The sequence below is a fragment of the Dendrobates tinctorius genome, unplaced genomic scaffold (assembly GCF_039654945.1).
Source record: "Dendrobates tinctorius isolate UK_male_01 unplaced genomic scaffold, ASM3965494v1 ptg000259l, whole genome shotgun sequence".
In the NCBI taxonomy this organism is placed as follows: domain Eukaryota; kingdom Metazoa; phylum Chordata; class Amphibia; order Anura; family Dendrobatidae; genus Dendrobates; species Dendrobates tinctorius.
Window position 1 is genome coordinate 4,657,022 of NW_027361926.1, and position 16,169 is coordinate 4,673,190.

Genomic DNA, 16,169 nt, shown 5'->3' on the forward strand with positions numbered 1-16,169 from the left:
CGCCCACATACATTGTGCCCCCATATACTGTAGCATCCTCATACACTGTGCACCATATACTGTAGCATCCTCATACATTGTGCACCATATACTGTAGCATCCCCATACATTGTGCCACCATATACTGTAGCGCCCCCATACATTGTGCCCCCCATATATAGTATATTTTCCGTACATTGTACCCCCATATACTGTAGCGCCCCCATATATAGTATTTCCGTATATTGTGCCCCCATATACAGTAGCGCCCTCATACATTGTGCCCCCATATACTGTAGCATCCCCATACATTGTGCCCCCATATACTGTAGCATCTCCATACATTGTGCCCCCATATACTGTAGCATCTCCATACATTGTGCCCCCATATACTGTAGCATCCCCATACATTGTGCCCCCATATACTGTAGCATCCTCATACATTGTGCCCCCATATACTGTAGCATCTCCATACATTGTGCCCCCATATACTGTAGCATCCCCATACATTGTGCCCACATATACTGTAGCATCCCCATACATTGTGCCCACATATACTGTAGCATCCTCATACATTGTGCCCCATATACTGTAGCACCCCCATACATTGTGCCCCCATATACTGTAGCATCCCCATACATTGTGCCCCCATATACTGAAGCATCTCCATACATTGTGCCCACATATACTGTAGCATCCTCATACATTGTGCCCCATATACTGTAGCACCCCCATACATTGTGCCCCCATATACTGTAGCATCCCCATACATTGTGCCCCCATATACTGAAGCATCTCCATACATTGTGCCCCCATATACTGTAGCATCCCCATACATTGTGCCCACATATACTGTAGCATCCCCATACATTGTGCCCACATATACTGTAGCATCCTCATACATTGTGCCCCATATACTGTAGCACCCCCATACATTGTGCCCCCATATACTGTAGCATCTCCATACATTGTGCCCCCATATACTGTAGCATCCTCATACATTGTGCACCATATACTGTAGCATCCTCATACATTGTGCCCCCATATTCTGTAGCATCCCCAAACATTGTGCCCAGCTTACTGCGGTTTAGGCACAGGGGGCTCAGTGGAGTGATTTGGGAGAGCAGAATTCACTAGATTTTATGTGAGGAGGTTTTGAAGCCCTTTCTTTTCCACAGTCTTTGTTCTGTCAGTAACCCCTATAGTTCCTGTAACAGATGACGGACCTGAGTGGGGACTGGTTTTGTGTGGGATATATTAGGGTTTTTATTGGTAACATTTTGGGGTACATGATATTTTAGATCACTTGCAGAATAAGACTGGATCACATTTTTGTGTTCTAAGCTGAAAACTTATGTAAGGAGTTGACGGGGACCCTCCTATGCTTCCCCTTCTCTTTGGTCTACTAATTGTGTGCGGTTCCCTAATGTTTATTGATGTGAAGAGAGACAGAGTTGACCGGAACAGTAGAGGTTGCCCGGAAGGCTGGGAAAGCTCAGAAGATGTCTCTTTGTGTAACCTATGCTGCAAGTGTGATGGATCCCCTGCTGTTTAGTAAAGTTCAACTGTTGGAAAAGAACAGTGTCTCTCAGATGTTTTGTGGAGCTCGGAAACGCGGAGCCAGGATGACAGAACTTGAAAGGACTCTTGACAGTAAGGCTCAATGTGCACATTGTGGCTTTTTATGCAGATCCGCAGCATTTTTCCCGCGCGGAATTGCACCAAATCCGCAATGTATTGCACAACCGATGTTAATCAATGGGAATCCAGAATTGATGTGCACATGCTGGGGAAAATTCCGCTTGGATTTGCAGTGTTTTATTTTCCGCAGCATGTCAATTCTTTTTGCGGATCTGCAACATTTCTGCACCCATTGACTTATATTGAGTCAGTCAAATCTGCAGCTAAACCGCAGGTGTAAAAAGGTCTTCGGGTTAGCTGCGGATTTGCGTGCCAAAAATGCGGAAAGGAAAGAGCAAGAGTGTGTGAGCGGAGACTATGTGTGAGCGGAGAATATGTGCGTGTCTGTCTGCAGGTGATTGTGTGTAGCCAGGTGTTGTCTGATGGGACTACCACTCCCATCCGGCTATGTCTGGTGTCACGTATAACAGTGACATCATGAGCCGATGATGGGTTAATAGTCTCATCATCCGGCAACTGAGTTCAATTGTAAAACAAAAAAAACCCACATTCATACTCACCAAACAGCTAATTCCCCGATGCCCTCAATCTCCTGCAACAAAAATAAGATAATAAACCAACACAAATACTCCCTGGTCCGCCGTAGTCCTACATAAAGAGTGTCACACGACAATCTCACGTGTAGAACAGTCACATCGGGAGATGTGACTGCTCTTCACGGCCTTCAGTGATAGTGACAGGAGGTAATTGCTCCCGCAGTGTATCACTGCACCTCCGTCAGAGGTCACCTGAGTTCATGCTGTCACTTGCGGCACCTCTGCGTGAGAAAATTCTCACACAGCGGTACTGCCATTAAGTGAGAGCACGAACTCTGGTGAACTCTCAGTGATGCACTGCGGAAGCGATTATCGTCTGTCAGTGTGTCACCGGAGCCGTGTAGAGCGGTCACATCTCAGATGTGACTGTTGTACACGTGAGATTGTCGTGGGACACTTGATATTTAGGACTTAATCACACAGGGAGTATTTGTGTTGGTTTATTTTATTTTTGTTGCAGGAGACAAGGGATTTGGGGATTAGGTGATGCAGTAAGTATGTTAAATTAAGATTCAATAAAGGAGTCTGTGTGATTATTTCAAATAAAGGACTTTATTCTGGCTGTGTTTATTTACCATATAACTGTAGGATTAGTAATGGATAGGTGTCTTATAGGCACCTGTCCATTACTTAGCCGTGGTCTTCATGTCAATACAAAGGTGACATCAACCCGACAAATATTACCCCACGTGCCACCACTACAGGGCAAGTGGGAAGAGCGGATGCTAAGGGCCAGAACTGGCGCATCTATAAGCTGTTTTTTAGCTTGGGGAGGGGGGTGCCAATGTAAATGGCCCCATCCCAAGCTCTTAATATCAGCCCACAACTGTTTGCCTAGCCTAACATCGTGCAGGATGCTTGGCATTTGCTACAGAACTCCAGGATTGGCAAATTCGCCACTGGCGCCCTGTGCTCTTCAGAGATGAAAGCAGGTTTACACTGAGCACATGTGACAGACGTGACAGAGTCTGGAGACGCCGTGGAGAGCTATCTGCTGGCTGCAACATCCTTCAGCATGACCGGTTTGGCAGTGGGTCAGTAATGGTGTGGGGTGGCATTTCTTTGGACGGCCGCACGGTGTTGGGCTGTGAGCACAACCCCCATCTGTGGACGTCGGGCACTCAGACCATCCTCATGGAGTCATTTTCTAACCGTGTGTGCAGACACATGCATAATTGTGGCCTGCTGGAGGTCATTTTGCAGGGCTTTGGCATTGCTCCTCCTGTTCCTCCTTGCACAAAGGCAGAGGTAGCGGGCCTGCTGCTGGGTTGTTGCCCTCCTACGGCCCCCTCCACATCTCCTGGTGTACTGGTCTGTCTCCTGGTAGCGCCTCCAGTCTCTGGACACTACGCTGACAGACACAGCAAACCTTCTTGCCACAGCCTGCATTGATGTGCTATCCTGGATGAGTTGCATTACCTGAGACTCTTGTGTTGGTTGTAGAGTCCCTCTCATGATACCACGAATGTGAAAGCACAACCAACATTCAAAAGTGACCAAAACATCAGCCAGAAAGCATTGGTACTGAGAAGTGGTCTGTGGTCCCCACCTGCCGAACCACTCCTTTATTGAGGGTGTCTTGATAATTGCCAATAATTTCCATCTGTTGTCTGTTCCATTTGCACAGCAGCATGTGAAATTGGTTGTCAATCAGTGTTGCTTCCTAAGTGGACAGTTTGATTTCACAGAAGTGTGATTGACTTGGAGTTATATTCTGTTGTTTAAGTGTTCCTTTTATTTTTATGAGGTGTGTGTGTGTGTGTGTGTGTGTGTGTGTGTATATATATATATATATATATATATATATATATCTATATATATATATCTATGTACTATATAATCGTCTAATTCTGTCTGTCTGTCTGTAACAGAAATCCCGGCAGGCCGCGACCAATCAGTGACAGGCGCAGAGAGACAGACAGAATTAGACGATTATATAGTAGATAGATGTGTGAGGAGTATATACTGGGGGGGTGTAACTCCCAGTCGCTCTCCCCGATTCCCGCTCTCTGGCCTCCCCTGGTTCCCGCTCTCCGGTACCTGCTCTTCCCCGGCTCCCGCCCCCGGTACCTTTGGCCAGGGCCACCATGGAGTTCTTGATGTTGATTGTGTACAGGATGACCTCATATCGGATCTCCGCCTTGGAGATGAGGCTGATCTTGCTGCCGATGTACAGCGTCCCGCCGCTCATGGTGCCGCCCCCGCCGGATGGACATGGATTGCCGCCGCCCGGAGATCTTCTCTCTCCTTCCACTTCTTCCTCTCTGCGTTCTCTGGATCAGAGGCCTAAACTAACATGGCCACCGCCTTCATCATCATCCCGCGCGAGGCACACCGGGAGCTGCCGTGCTAACTTCTCGCGAGAGCTGTGTGGTTGGCAGGATAGAGCCGCGCTCTGCCAGCCAGAGCCTTAAAGGGCCAGCACCCCGAAAAACTTTACCTGCCCATTATTATTCTTAGCGGTCATTGGGTCATGAATTCGTTATTGCATCACTTCTGAATTGCTCTGCTGCCTGCATATCCACCAATATATTCCCAGATTACTACACGTATTCAATCAGTTGCCGTTAATAAAAGCCGTGTGCCTCAAATCTTAAAGGCCGGAACTAAAGAGAGATGGGATTAAACTGAAATTCTTCATTACTTATTCAAACCGTTTTTAGCTGCTTACGGTACTTTAAAGAGAGCATATTTTGCCCTCCTAATGCAAAAAGCTAACAGTGTCTAGGTTTGTCACCTCTTTACTTCTTGCTGCAAAATAAGTAAATTATCTAAAATTTAATCATGAACTTTAAAGCAGAAACTGCTCTTTTTCTTATATTTTAGTGCAGGCTATTTTAGCGCAGGCTGATTGGTTGCGGCTGGCGCAGTCCGGCCGCGAATTGGCGCGGAATTCGAGCAACGCACGCCACCGCTACCGTTGGGAGATCTGCGGTGCTAGCAAATCCGCAATGTGTACACATACCCTAACCATGAGTGCACTACTGCGCACGCTGTACATGCAGCAGAAGGAATATTGTATTTTATCTGTGGGGTGCCAGGGTGTGGGAACACTACATCTCGTTGCCACAACTACCACCGTGGCCGCCTTACACGTACGTGGGGGTTTCCATGTAAATCCCTCGAAAATGTGATTCAAATGAAACCCCCGAGGGAACCACCTACCATGAGGCAGATGCAGTTACCTCATACTCCCTTTGGCGTCTGCCCCGTTGGTTTCCATCTGTTTAGGTGTTCTTCAGATATCTGTGGTCATCCGGACTTGTGCGCTAAAAAGACGCCTAAAATAATGTGACACAGACCAGTCCACAGTGACCCCATCTGCCTTATAAGTGTGTGGTTCCATCCGGGGTTTTGTCTGAATTGCGGTTTGGGGGGAGTTTACACGGAAACCCTGAGGTATGCTCTCAGCGGAGAGAGCAGGATAACTGTGAGCCAAGCCTTGTTCTGATTTTTGTAAAGTGGCATGAACAAATTGATGGCAGTACAAGCAGAGATCTTATTTTTATTTTTGCGCAGTTCCCCATGTGGTATAAGTGATTAGGTGACTTTATTTTGGTTTTTATGTTTGGCTGCTGTCACACAATAAAATACACTTTTTTTTATTGAAAAAAAAAATAAAATTTGACACCATATGCTGAGAGCTGTAACTTTTTAAATTTTTTTGTGACATAGCTGTAGGAGGGCTTATTATTAGCGCAAAGAGTTGGAGGTTATTTTGTCCCATTTTCGGGCACATACGGTAATATTTTTATCACTTTTTATTCAAAATTTTTTAGACACAGAATGAGCAAAATCCAGCAATTCAGTCATTGTTTTATCCATTTTTTGTGCCGTTCACCGTGTGGTAAAAATGTGATTAGACCGATTTATTCGTTGGGTTGGTACGATTATACCGATACCAGATTTGTTTTTTTTTTTGTTTTTTTTTATGCTTTGCTGCTTTTACAGATTAAGAATAATATTTTACAAGATTGAATTTGTTTTTGCATCTCGTCATATTTTGAGAGCTGTAACTTTTTTTGTTGTTATGCTCCCAAATGAGCCATATTAGTGCTTGTTTTTTGTGGGATCATTTGACGTTTTTATATATACCATTTTTTTTTTTACACATGACCTTTTAATCGCTTTTTATTCCAATTCTTTGTGTGTCAGTATGATGAAAAGGCGACATTTTTGGTGTTTTTTTTTATCATTTTTTACGGTACTCGCTGTACAAAATAAATAATGCACCAGTTTTATTGATCAGGTTGTTACGGACCCGGCGATTACCAAATGTGTACTTTTTTTCTATTTATCTTTGTTCTATTACAGATGCTGTTTTTTGTGGCAAAACGGCTTTTCGTGATTTTTTTGTGCTCTTTTCTTTTTTTTTTCTACATTTTATTTTAGTCTTTTTTTTCCACTTAGTCCCACTGTGGCACATGTATAATTTTTACTCTGATCTTTGGCCTCATGCAGTGTGATACTCGCGTACTGCAGCCTGAGACTTGTCAGTCAGTCACTGACTCTGCCTGTGTGACCCGGCTTGAAGCTGGATCTCACAGGCCACCGTACTCTGGGTCCCTCAGATGACCTCGGGGTACCATGGCAACCACTGCTGACGTTTTTATGTGCATCTATGGTCGCTGGGATCTGATTGGTTATCACTTGTAGTTCTTTGTACTAATCCGAGCCCGGCTTTCCTTTTCTCTACATCAGAGCTAGAAGTTGATTGGTTGCTATGGGCAGTACTAGCACAGTGAAGGCGTTGCACATAGGAACCAATCAGATTCGGCTTTCCTTTTCTCTACATGATAGTTGTCATCTGATTGGTTAAGTATTGGTCCCTCCCTCATCCCTGTTTTCTCCTCCCCCTAGGAGCCTTCCTCATCCCATACTCCATCATGCTCTTCTTCACTGGCCTGCCTCTCTTCCTCATGGAGCTGAGCTTGGGTCAGTATGGTGCAGCTGGACCCATCACTGTGTGGAAGTGCTGCCCCATCCTTAAAGGTGAGTGGAGGTGGTGAGTGGTCACCTGGGTGGATGGCGCACCCCCGATATGACATGTCTCCCCCTCCGCAGGTATCGGCATCGGCATGCTCCTGGTCTCCGCTCTGGTGTCCTTGTATTATAATGTTATAATCGCATGGACCTTCTATTACCTGGGTAAATCCTTCCAGAGCCCTCTGCCCTGGTCCTGTGACGCCCCCGACTATGCCCCGCTGTGCCAGGTAAGACGGGGTCCTATGGGAGGGGCAGTTACACGCGAGGGTCCGATGTATCACACGGTTCATATGTTTCTCCCCCAGAACGTCTCTGGAAATGGCTCCAAATTCAGCGCCAGTGAAGCTTTCTGGAAGTAAGTGAGAAATCCCAGACTGATACGTATAGAGCGCCTTGTGGCTGTCTCTAAAGTGCAGCGGTCATCAGCCTCTGCGAGCGCAGTGTATGGCCACCTCTGTAGCGTGCCGCAGTCGTCTGCATCTGGGCAGAAAAACGACAATTAATAGGCCAAACACATGAAAAATATATATACGTTTATTATTAAAATTATACAATGACAGGGTAAGGAAAAGAGGGCATGATTACATACATAGTGACAGGCTGTGAGAGACTGGGGCGCACAACAAAGAAAACACTGTAGATATACTGTATCTATACATTTGGTAATACAAGACATTAAAATGATGATAGTATTCATTATGTCTAAAAAAACCATGATATGGTATAATGGAAGTAGGGCACAGGCCAAGGTATACAGAAGGAACTATAGCTATGTACCAGATTGTAGCATACAATATAGATATATATAATAGGTGTATCCATACCTTGGCATGGCCATGCAGGAATCTCCAGAGAATGCGTGTCCACCCCGATGTGCTTTTCAGTCCTGCCTTCATTGTGACGAAGGCAGGACCAAAATGTGCGTCGGGGAGTCGTCTACATCTGCAGAGTGCAACGTATACCCATTTCTGTACAGCACAGTGGTCATCCAAATCTGCAGAGTGCAATGTATGGCCACCTCTGTAGAGCACAGCGGTCGTGTACATTTGCAGAGTGCCCTGTATGGCCGCCCTACAGAGTGCAGTGGTTGTCGACATCTGCAGAGTGCCATGTATGACCATCTCTAGAGCAGAGTGAACGTCCATATCTGCAGAGTGCCATGTATGGCCACCTCTGTATAGCGCAGTAGTCGTGTAGATTTGTTGAGTGCCCTGTAAGGCTGTCTCTGGAGAGCGCAGCAGTCGTCCACGTCTGACGAGTGCCATGTATGGCCGCCTCTAGAGCGTAGCAGTCGTCTGCATCTACAGAGTGCCATGTATGCTGCTTTCTCTGCAGGGCACAGTGCACCCCTGTTTCTGTTGAGTGCTGTGTACTGTTTCTCCCTCTGCTTGCTCTGTATGTAACAATAAATGTGTAATAACGTATTATGCCCCCTGTGGTTGCAGTGAGAAGGTGCTGGGCGTTGTGCACAGTTCAGGCCTCAGTAATCCTGGGCCTGTGCGTTGGGAGCTCGCTCTGTGTTTGCTCGCGGCCTGGATCATCATCTTCCTCTGTATGATAAAGGGAATCCGCAGCTCTGGAAAGGTGAGATGTTACCCCAATATCCATCTCTCACCCCCCGTGCTTCTGCGCCATTCTCACCACTTGGCTCTGTACAGATTGTATATTTTACAGCCACGTTTCCGTACTTCGTCATGGTCGTTCTCATCATCCGGGGAGCAACGCTGGAGGGGTCTATAGACGGCGTCCGATTCTACCTGTCCGCTGACTGGAAGAGATTACAGAGTGCTCAGGTACCACCATTATATTGTATACAGTCACATAGAACGCTCAGGTACCACCTCTATATAATATACAGTACATAGGCCGCTCAGGTACGGCCATTACATTATATACAGCACATAGAGCACTCAGGTGCAACCTCAACATTATATACCATTATATACAGCAAACAGAGCGCTCAGGTACTAACTCTACATTATATACAGCCCATAGAGCACTCAGGTACCACCTCTACATTATATACAGCCCATAGTGCACTCAGGTACTAACTCTACATTATATACAGCCCATAGAGCACTCAGGTACCACCTCTACATTATATACAGCCCATATAGCACTCAGGTACTAACTCTACATTATATACAGCCCATAGAGAACTCTGGTACCACCTCTACATTATATACAGCCCATAGAGCACTCAGGTACCACCTCTACATTATATACAGCACACAGAGCGCTCAGGTACCACCTCTACATTATATACAGCCCATAGAGCACTCAGGTACTAACTCTACATTATATACAGCCCATAGAGCACTCAGGTACTAACTCTACATTATATACAGCCCATAGAGCGCTCAGGTACCACCTCTACATTATATACAGTACATAGAATGCTCAGGTACTAACTATACATTATATACAGCACATATAGCGCTCAGGTACCATCTCTACATTATATGGAGCACGCAGGTAAGACCATTACATTATATACAGCACATAGAGCACTCAGACTCCATCTCTACATTATATACAGCACATAGAGCACTCAGACTCCAACTCTACATTATATACAGCATATAGAGCACTCAGACTCCAACTCTACATTATATACAGCACATAGAGTGCTCAAGCGTCCAACTCTACATTACAGTCGTGGCTGAAAGTGTTGTCCCCCTTGAAACTGTGTAAGAGAGTGAAAATTTCTCCCAGAAAATTATTGCAAATACATATGTTTTGTTATTACACGCTTAGTTCCTTTGTGTCTATGGGAACAACACAAAAAACTGAGAAAAAACAGGCAAATTTGACACAATTTCATACAAAACCCCCAAATGGGCAGGACAAAATTGTTGGTATCTTTCCAAAATTGTGGGTAAACATCTTTGATTTAAGCATGTGATACTCGATCAGACTCCCTTGTGGCAAGAAACATTGTGTCTGTGTACTGCACTAAGCATGGAGAACAGAAAGAGGAAAAGAGAACTGTCTGAGGACTTGAGAACCGTAACTCCATCTCCAGAGATTTTGATGTTCCTTTGTCCACGGTACACAACATAATCAACAAGTTTACAATCCAAGGCACTTTAGCTAATTTCCCTGGACATGGACGGCAGAGGAAAAATTGATGAAATATTGCAATGCAGGAAAGTCCGGATGGTGGATAAGCAGCCCCAATCAAGTTCCAAAGAAATTCAAGATGTCCTGCAGGCTGAGGGGGCATCAGTGTCAGTGTGAACTATCTGTCCATATTTGAGTTAAATGAATCGCTATGGCAGGAAACCCTCACTGCTGACACAGAGACATAAAAAAGCTAGACTGTAGTTTACCAATCTGTACGTGAGTAAGCCAAAATCCTTCTGGGAAAGTGTCTTATGGACAGATGAAACAATATAGAGCTTTTTGGTAAAGCACATCATTCTACTGTTTACTGAAAACAGAATGAGGTCTACAAATAAAAAAACACAGCACCTACAGTCTGATATGGTGGAAGGCCAAAGATGGTTTGGATTTATTTTTTTTTGCCTCTGACACTGGGAGCCTTGACTGTGTTCAAGGAATCAAGAAATCTGAAGATTACCAAAGGATTTTAAGTCACAATTTTTTCCCAGTGTCAGAAAGCGAAGTCTGTATTCTACGTCATGGGTATTCCATCAGGACAATGCCTCAAAACTTACTTCAAGTAACACCCAGAAATGGATGGAAGCAAAGCACTGCATAGTTCTGAAGTGGCAGCAGTGAGTTCGAATCTAAATCCCATTGATCACCTGTGGAGAGATCTTAAAATTGCTGTTGAGAGAAGGCAAAATATGAGACCAGGAGGAGTTTGTAAGAAGAATTGTCCAAAATTCCAGCTGAGAGGAGTAAGAAGTTTGTTGGTGGTTATAGGAAGCAACTGATTGCAGTTATTTATTCCACAGGGTGCACCAAATATTAACCTGAGGGCGCCAACGGTTTTGTCCGGACCATTTTGGAGGTTTTGTGTGAAATTTTGTCCAATTTGTATTTTTTTTTCACTGCTTTTTTTGTGTTGTTCAAATACACACAAATGAAATAAACCTGTGTATAACAAAACATGGGGAATTGTAATAATTGTCTGGGAGAAATACTTCAAGCTGTGGAACAATTTCAAAGGTGCCAATACTTTTTGGCCATGACTGAATATTCCCCAGATAGAGCGCTCAGGTACCACCACTATGCTTTACATTTCCAGGACGTCCACCTGACAGCACCATGGAGGACGTCCTCCTCCTCCTTACAGGGACAGGAAAGCACACGAGAGGTTAAAAGGCCATGTCCCACCCCCTTTCCCTCAGTGTTTTTCCTGTCCCTGCACGGAGGGACACACGAGAGCTTACCGGAGGGGCTCAGGGGATCGTGCGGCCAGTCCAATCCTTCCCCTGTCAAGAGGTCCCGGGGCCGAAACTCCCCGATGGGGAGTCCCTCGGCTCCAAAGGCCAGTAGCAGGACGACGCTCCTGGAGGGAGCCGTTCCTCCCGGTGGGGGGCTCTCGGCTCCAGGACGGGTCGGCTCCCCGCAGGCGGCTGGCCGAGCGGGCACCGACAGAAGAGGGCGCAATCGGGGCTGCCAGGCCAGACGGGCCGGGCCCCGCGGCGGGCCGAGTACCCGCAGGACGGCGCCGACGGCTGGCGAGGTCAGCACTGGGAGGCGTCCAGCGGAACGCCATAGCAGGCGGGGAGGCGGCTCCCTGCAGGCGGCGGCACCGGGGAACCGAGCGCGGTCGCGCGCAGAAGCCCGGCAGGAAATGGAGGAGCGGCTTAACAGCGTCACATCCGGTGACGTCAGACGCCGGTTTCAAATCCAGGGCGCGCGCGCTCCTGGACCACAGCGCTCTCCAGAGTCGCCACAGGTCGTTCTAGGCTGTGTGACTGCATTGGTCGAGCCTGGAGCAGGATGGAAGGCAACGCTGCAGCTGGTGGAGGGGTAAGTGCGCATAGCGCAGACCACCCTCCCCACCCATCCCCACAGCCCAGATCTGAATAGGTGCCCCTTATGTTATTAGGAAAAGGGAATCCCGGCAGAGTCCCCCTCGGGGAAGGACCCGGCAAAAGCCACCTCCAAATCGGTCAGATGTGCGGTGTGCAGAGCAAAGCTGCCAGACACCTATAGCAAGACCCTATGCGGTCCCTGTACCTCCAGGGTCATAGGCGAGAAACGGCCATCTCTCCTTTCCGAAATGAGGTCGCTGATAAGGGAAGAGATTCAGGCCTCTACAGCCCGGCGTCAGTCCCCCAGCCCTGGGCCAAGTCGCAAGCATCCAAGGTGAGAACCAGACCCAGTATCAGAAGCGAGCCCTAGCGAGGAATCCGATTTCCGGGACTCAGACCAGGAGGAAGAAGGCGAGATCCTGGGGGATAGACAGGATCAGAGCAGGAAGTACCTATTCAGACTGGAGGATACGGACGAGCTGGTACACGCGGTCAGAAATACCATGCAGATGGAAGAAGTCCCTAAGCCACAGTCCAGACAGGCCTAATGTTTGGAGGACTGGTGTCCCGCAAACAGGTGGTGTTCCCTGTAAGCGAACACATCAAAGCAATGATCCAGGAGGAATGGAAGGAAGCAGAGCGTCGGTTGACACTCTCCCGAGACTTTAAAAATAGACTGCCCTTCAATCCCGAGGAAACTCGGGCGTGGGAAGAAGTCCCTAAAATCGACGTCCCAGTTGCCAAAGTTACTAAAAAGATGGCTATCCCATCCGAGGACTCATCAGGTCTTCGAGACCCGATGGATAGAAAGGCGGACGTCTTGTTAAAAAGAGCATGGGTGACGTCGGCGGCCCTGATTAGAGCCAACATAGCAGCCACCTCGGTGGCCAGGTCTATGTTCTTGTGGTTGGGGCAGTTGGAGGAACACCTAACCAACAAGACCCCGAGGTCAGAGATACTAGCATCTCTTCCTCTCTTGAAATCAGCCACGGCGTTCCTGTCGGATACGTCGGCGGAATCAGTAAGGTTTGCGGCCAGAAACAGCTCCCTCTCTAATGCGGCCCGGAGAGCAGTCTGGCTTAGATCCTGGTCGGGGGATAACCCTTCTAAAGCAAAGCTATGTGCCATCCCTTTCTCGGGCCTGAGGGTGTTTGGTCCAGCCCTTGATAATATCCTTGAGCTGGTGTCCGATAAGAATAAGGGATTCCCGGAAGGAAAACCCAGGCGGCCCCAGTCCTTTCGGAGAGGCTCCTTCTTCAGAGGACAGACGGAGTTTAGGGGTCGGGCGAGGTCTAATAGAAGCTCCTACAAAGGCTCCTTCAGCCAAAGTGGGAGGAACAGAGGTCCCCCATTTGCATCAACATCTAGATCGAGGAGACAATGACGCCATAGGCATTGGGGGGAGACTTCGCCACTTTGCAGCAAACTGGTCCCGAGTCACCAACAATCAGTGGGTCCTCAGAACCATCAGGGAAGGCTACAGGATAGAGCTCTATTCTCCTCCCCCCGACAGATATATTGCCCCCACCGTCGTCCGGGAGGACTCCGCAATGTGGTCGGATCTTCAGGACATGTTAGATTCAGGGGTCATAATACCAGTTTCACCGTCAGAAAGAGGGAGAGGGCACTACTCTTCCCTGTTTGCAATCACAAAGAAATCCGGCGAGGCCCGCACCATCATAAACCTGAAGCCACTAAATACTTGGGTCAGATACAGGAGGTTCCGGATGGAATCAATCCGATCCGCAATTCCCCTAATAGACAGGGACGCAGTTATGTGCACCCTAGACCTAAAAAAGGCATACTATCAGGTTCCTATCCATCCCTCATCCCAAAGCCTACTAAGGTTCGCGATCAGCTTATCAGCCCGGACCTGCCATTTCCAGTTCCAGGGTCTTCCATTCGGGTTGGCCTCAGCTCCCAGGATCTTTACGAAACTGGTGGTAGAGGTGGTGGCCTACCTGAGAGATCAGGGTATCGTGATTGTTCCGTACCTGGACGACTTCTTACTGGTGGCAAGATCCAAAGAAGCGCTCATCCGAGACAGGATCCGAACAATTACCGTAATGGAGTTCCTGGGCTGGGTGATCAACTGGGAGAAGTCGGACCTCACACCAGACACCAGAAAGGTATTCCTGGGAGTCCTCCTAGATTCAGCCGACAGAATATCCTGGCTACCCGAGCAGAAGCAGAAGACCATTCAGGCCAGAACCAGAGGCCTGTTGAAGCGTCAGTGCTCCATAAGAGAAGCAATGGAGGTCCTGGGCCTCATGACGGCCTGCATCCAGTGCGTCCGATGGGCCCAATTCCACTCGCGATTGTTACAAAGAGAAATCCTCGCGAGGTGGGACAGGAGTCAGGCGTCGCTAGACAAACCCCTAAGGCTCTCAGGACGAGTAAAGGAGTCCCTTCACTGGTGGTCACAGTCCAGGAACCTTCAGGTGGGCGTGCATTGGACAACCTCTCCATACGTGGTAGTCACCACAGACGCAAGTGTGTGGGGATGGGGAGCCCACATAGAAGGGAAGATCTTCCAGGGGAAGTGGCCAGCAAGCATCAAGGCCAGATCCTCCAATTTCAAGGAACTCTTCGCGGTCTGGGAAGCGTTGCGGAGAAACCGGTCGGTACTAAAGAGTCGTCATGTCCGCATATTATCCGACAATACAACGACAGTGGCATTCCTGAAACACCAGGGAGGAACCAGACATCAACCACTACAGGCACTGGCGGAAAAGATATTCACGTGGGCAGAACGAACAGTCCGATCCGTGACCGCGGTACATCTAGAGGGTTCCCAAAACGAAGTGGCAGACTACCTGAGCAGACAACAGATCCACCCGACAGAGTGGGAATTGAACGTAGAAATCTTCGACCAGCTTTGTCAGCGCTGGGGGACCCCCAGTATAGATCTCTTCACAAGCCGGAAGAACTCGAAGGTTCCCAGATTCTACTCCCTAAATCCGATGGACCACCCAGAAGGCGTAGACGCCCTGAGTCAGACTTGGGGAGAATCCCTCTCTTATGCGTTCCCACCACTGGCCCTCATACCGGCAGTGCTCAGGAAGATACGCGAGGACCACGCAAGAGTGATATTGATAGTGCCATACTGGCCGAGGAGAAGCTGGTTTCCCCTTCTAGGAGCCATGGCAGTAGAAGATCCAGTCGAACTGCCCCTGTGGGAGAACATCATCCACCAGGGCCCGATCCACCACCCGGACCCAGCAAGACTCCATCTATCGGCTTGGATCCTGAGAGGGACATCCTGAAGACAAAAGGATTGTCGGAGCAGGTCATATCCACCCTACAGGCCAGTAGGAAGCCGGTGACGTCGGCAATTTATCGGAAGATATGGAAAAGATTCTGTCTGGAGGGTGGCAGGTCCGAGCTCGTGGCAGGCACCCCTGATCTCCCTAACATACTAGGGTTCCTGCAGGCAGGTTTTAATAAAGGCCTGAAGCCCAGCACTCTAAAAGTCCAGGTTTCAGCCTTGAGCGCCTTCTTCGATTACCAGTTAGCTGCACATCCCTGGGTGATAAGGTTTATAAAAGCCACACAGCGCCTGCGCCCCACGATTAGGCAGCTCACCCCGCCATGGGACCTGGGCCTGGTACTTCGGTTCCTCTGCTCGGACACTTTCGCCCTTAGTGAGAAGATAGCCATCCCTGCTCTCACTCGTAAAACGGCCTTCCTAGTAGCCATTACCATGGCCAAAAGAATAGGGGAGATCCAGGCCCTATCCACTAAGGACCCATACCTCCAGATAAGAGAGGACCGTATAATCCTAAGGTTAGACCCGGCATTTACCCCGAAGGTAGCCTCTACAAGAAATCTGAACCAGGAGGTAGTGTTACCCTCTTTCTGCGAAAATCCCCGAAATGAGAAGGAGCGGCGGCTCCACTCGCTAGACGTGAGACGCGCAGTTATAGAATACCTAGAGGCCACCAATAGTTGGCGTGTCGACCCGAACCTGTTCGTCCTCTTTGGAGGTAGGAATAAAGGGAAGAAGGCCTCTAAG

At 48.2% G+C, this 16,169-nt stretch overlaps 1 protein-coding gene across 3 annotated transcripts in view; it reads left to right on the top strand.

Moving 5' to 3' along the window:
* Positions 1 to 16,169, top strand: part of LOC141069356 (sodium-dependent proline transporter-like) — a 64,714-nt gene that overhangs the window by 40,276 nt on the left and 8,269 nt on the right. For all 3 annotated transcript variants that reach the window (XM_073558835.1, XM_073558833.1, XM_073558834.1), the window contains 5 exons: positions 7,077 to 7,208; positions 7,281 to 7,429; positions 7,508 to 7,557; positions 8,648 to 8,786; positions 8,861 to 8,995. In XM_073558835.1, coding sequence (XP_073414936.1) covers positions 7,077 to 7,208; positions 7,281 to 7,429; positions 7,508 to 7,557; positions 8,648 to 8,786; positions 8,861 to 8,995 — 605 coding nt within the window. The remainder of the gene's footprint in view (positions 1 to 7,076; positions 7,209 to 7,280; positions 7,430 to 7,507; positions 7,558 to 8,647; positions 8,787 to 8,860; positions 8,996 to 16,169) is intronic.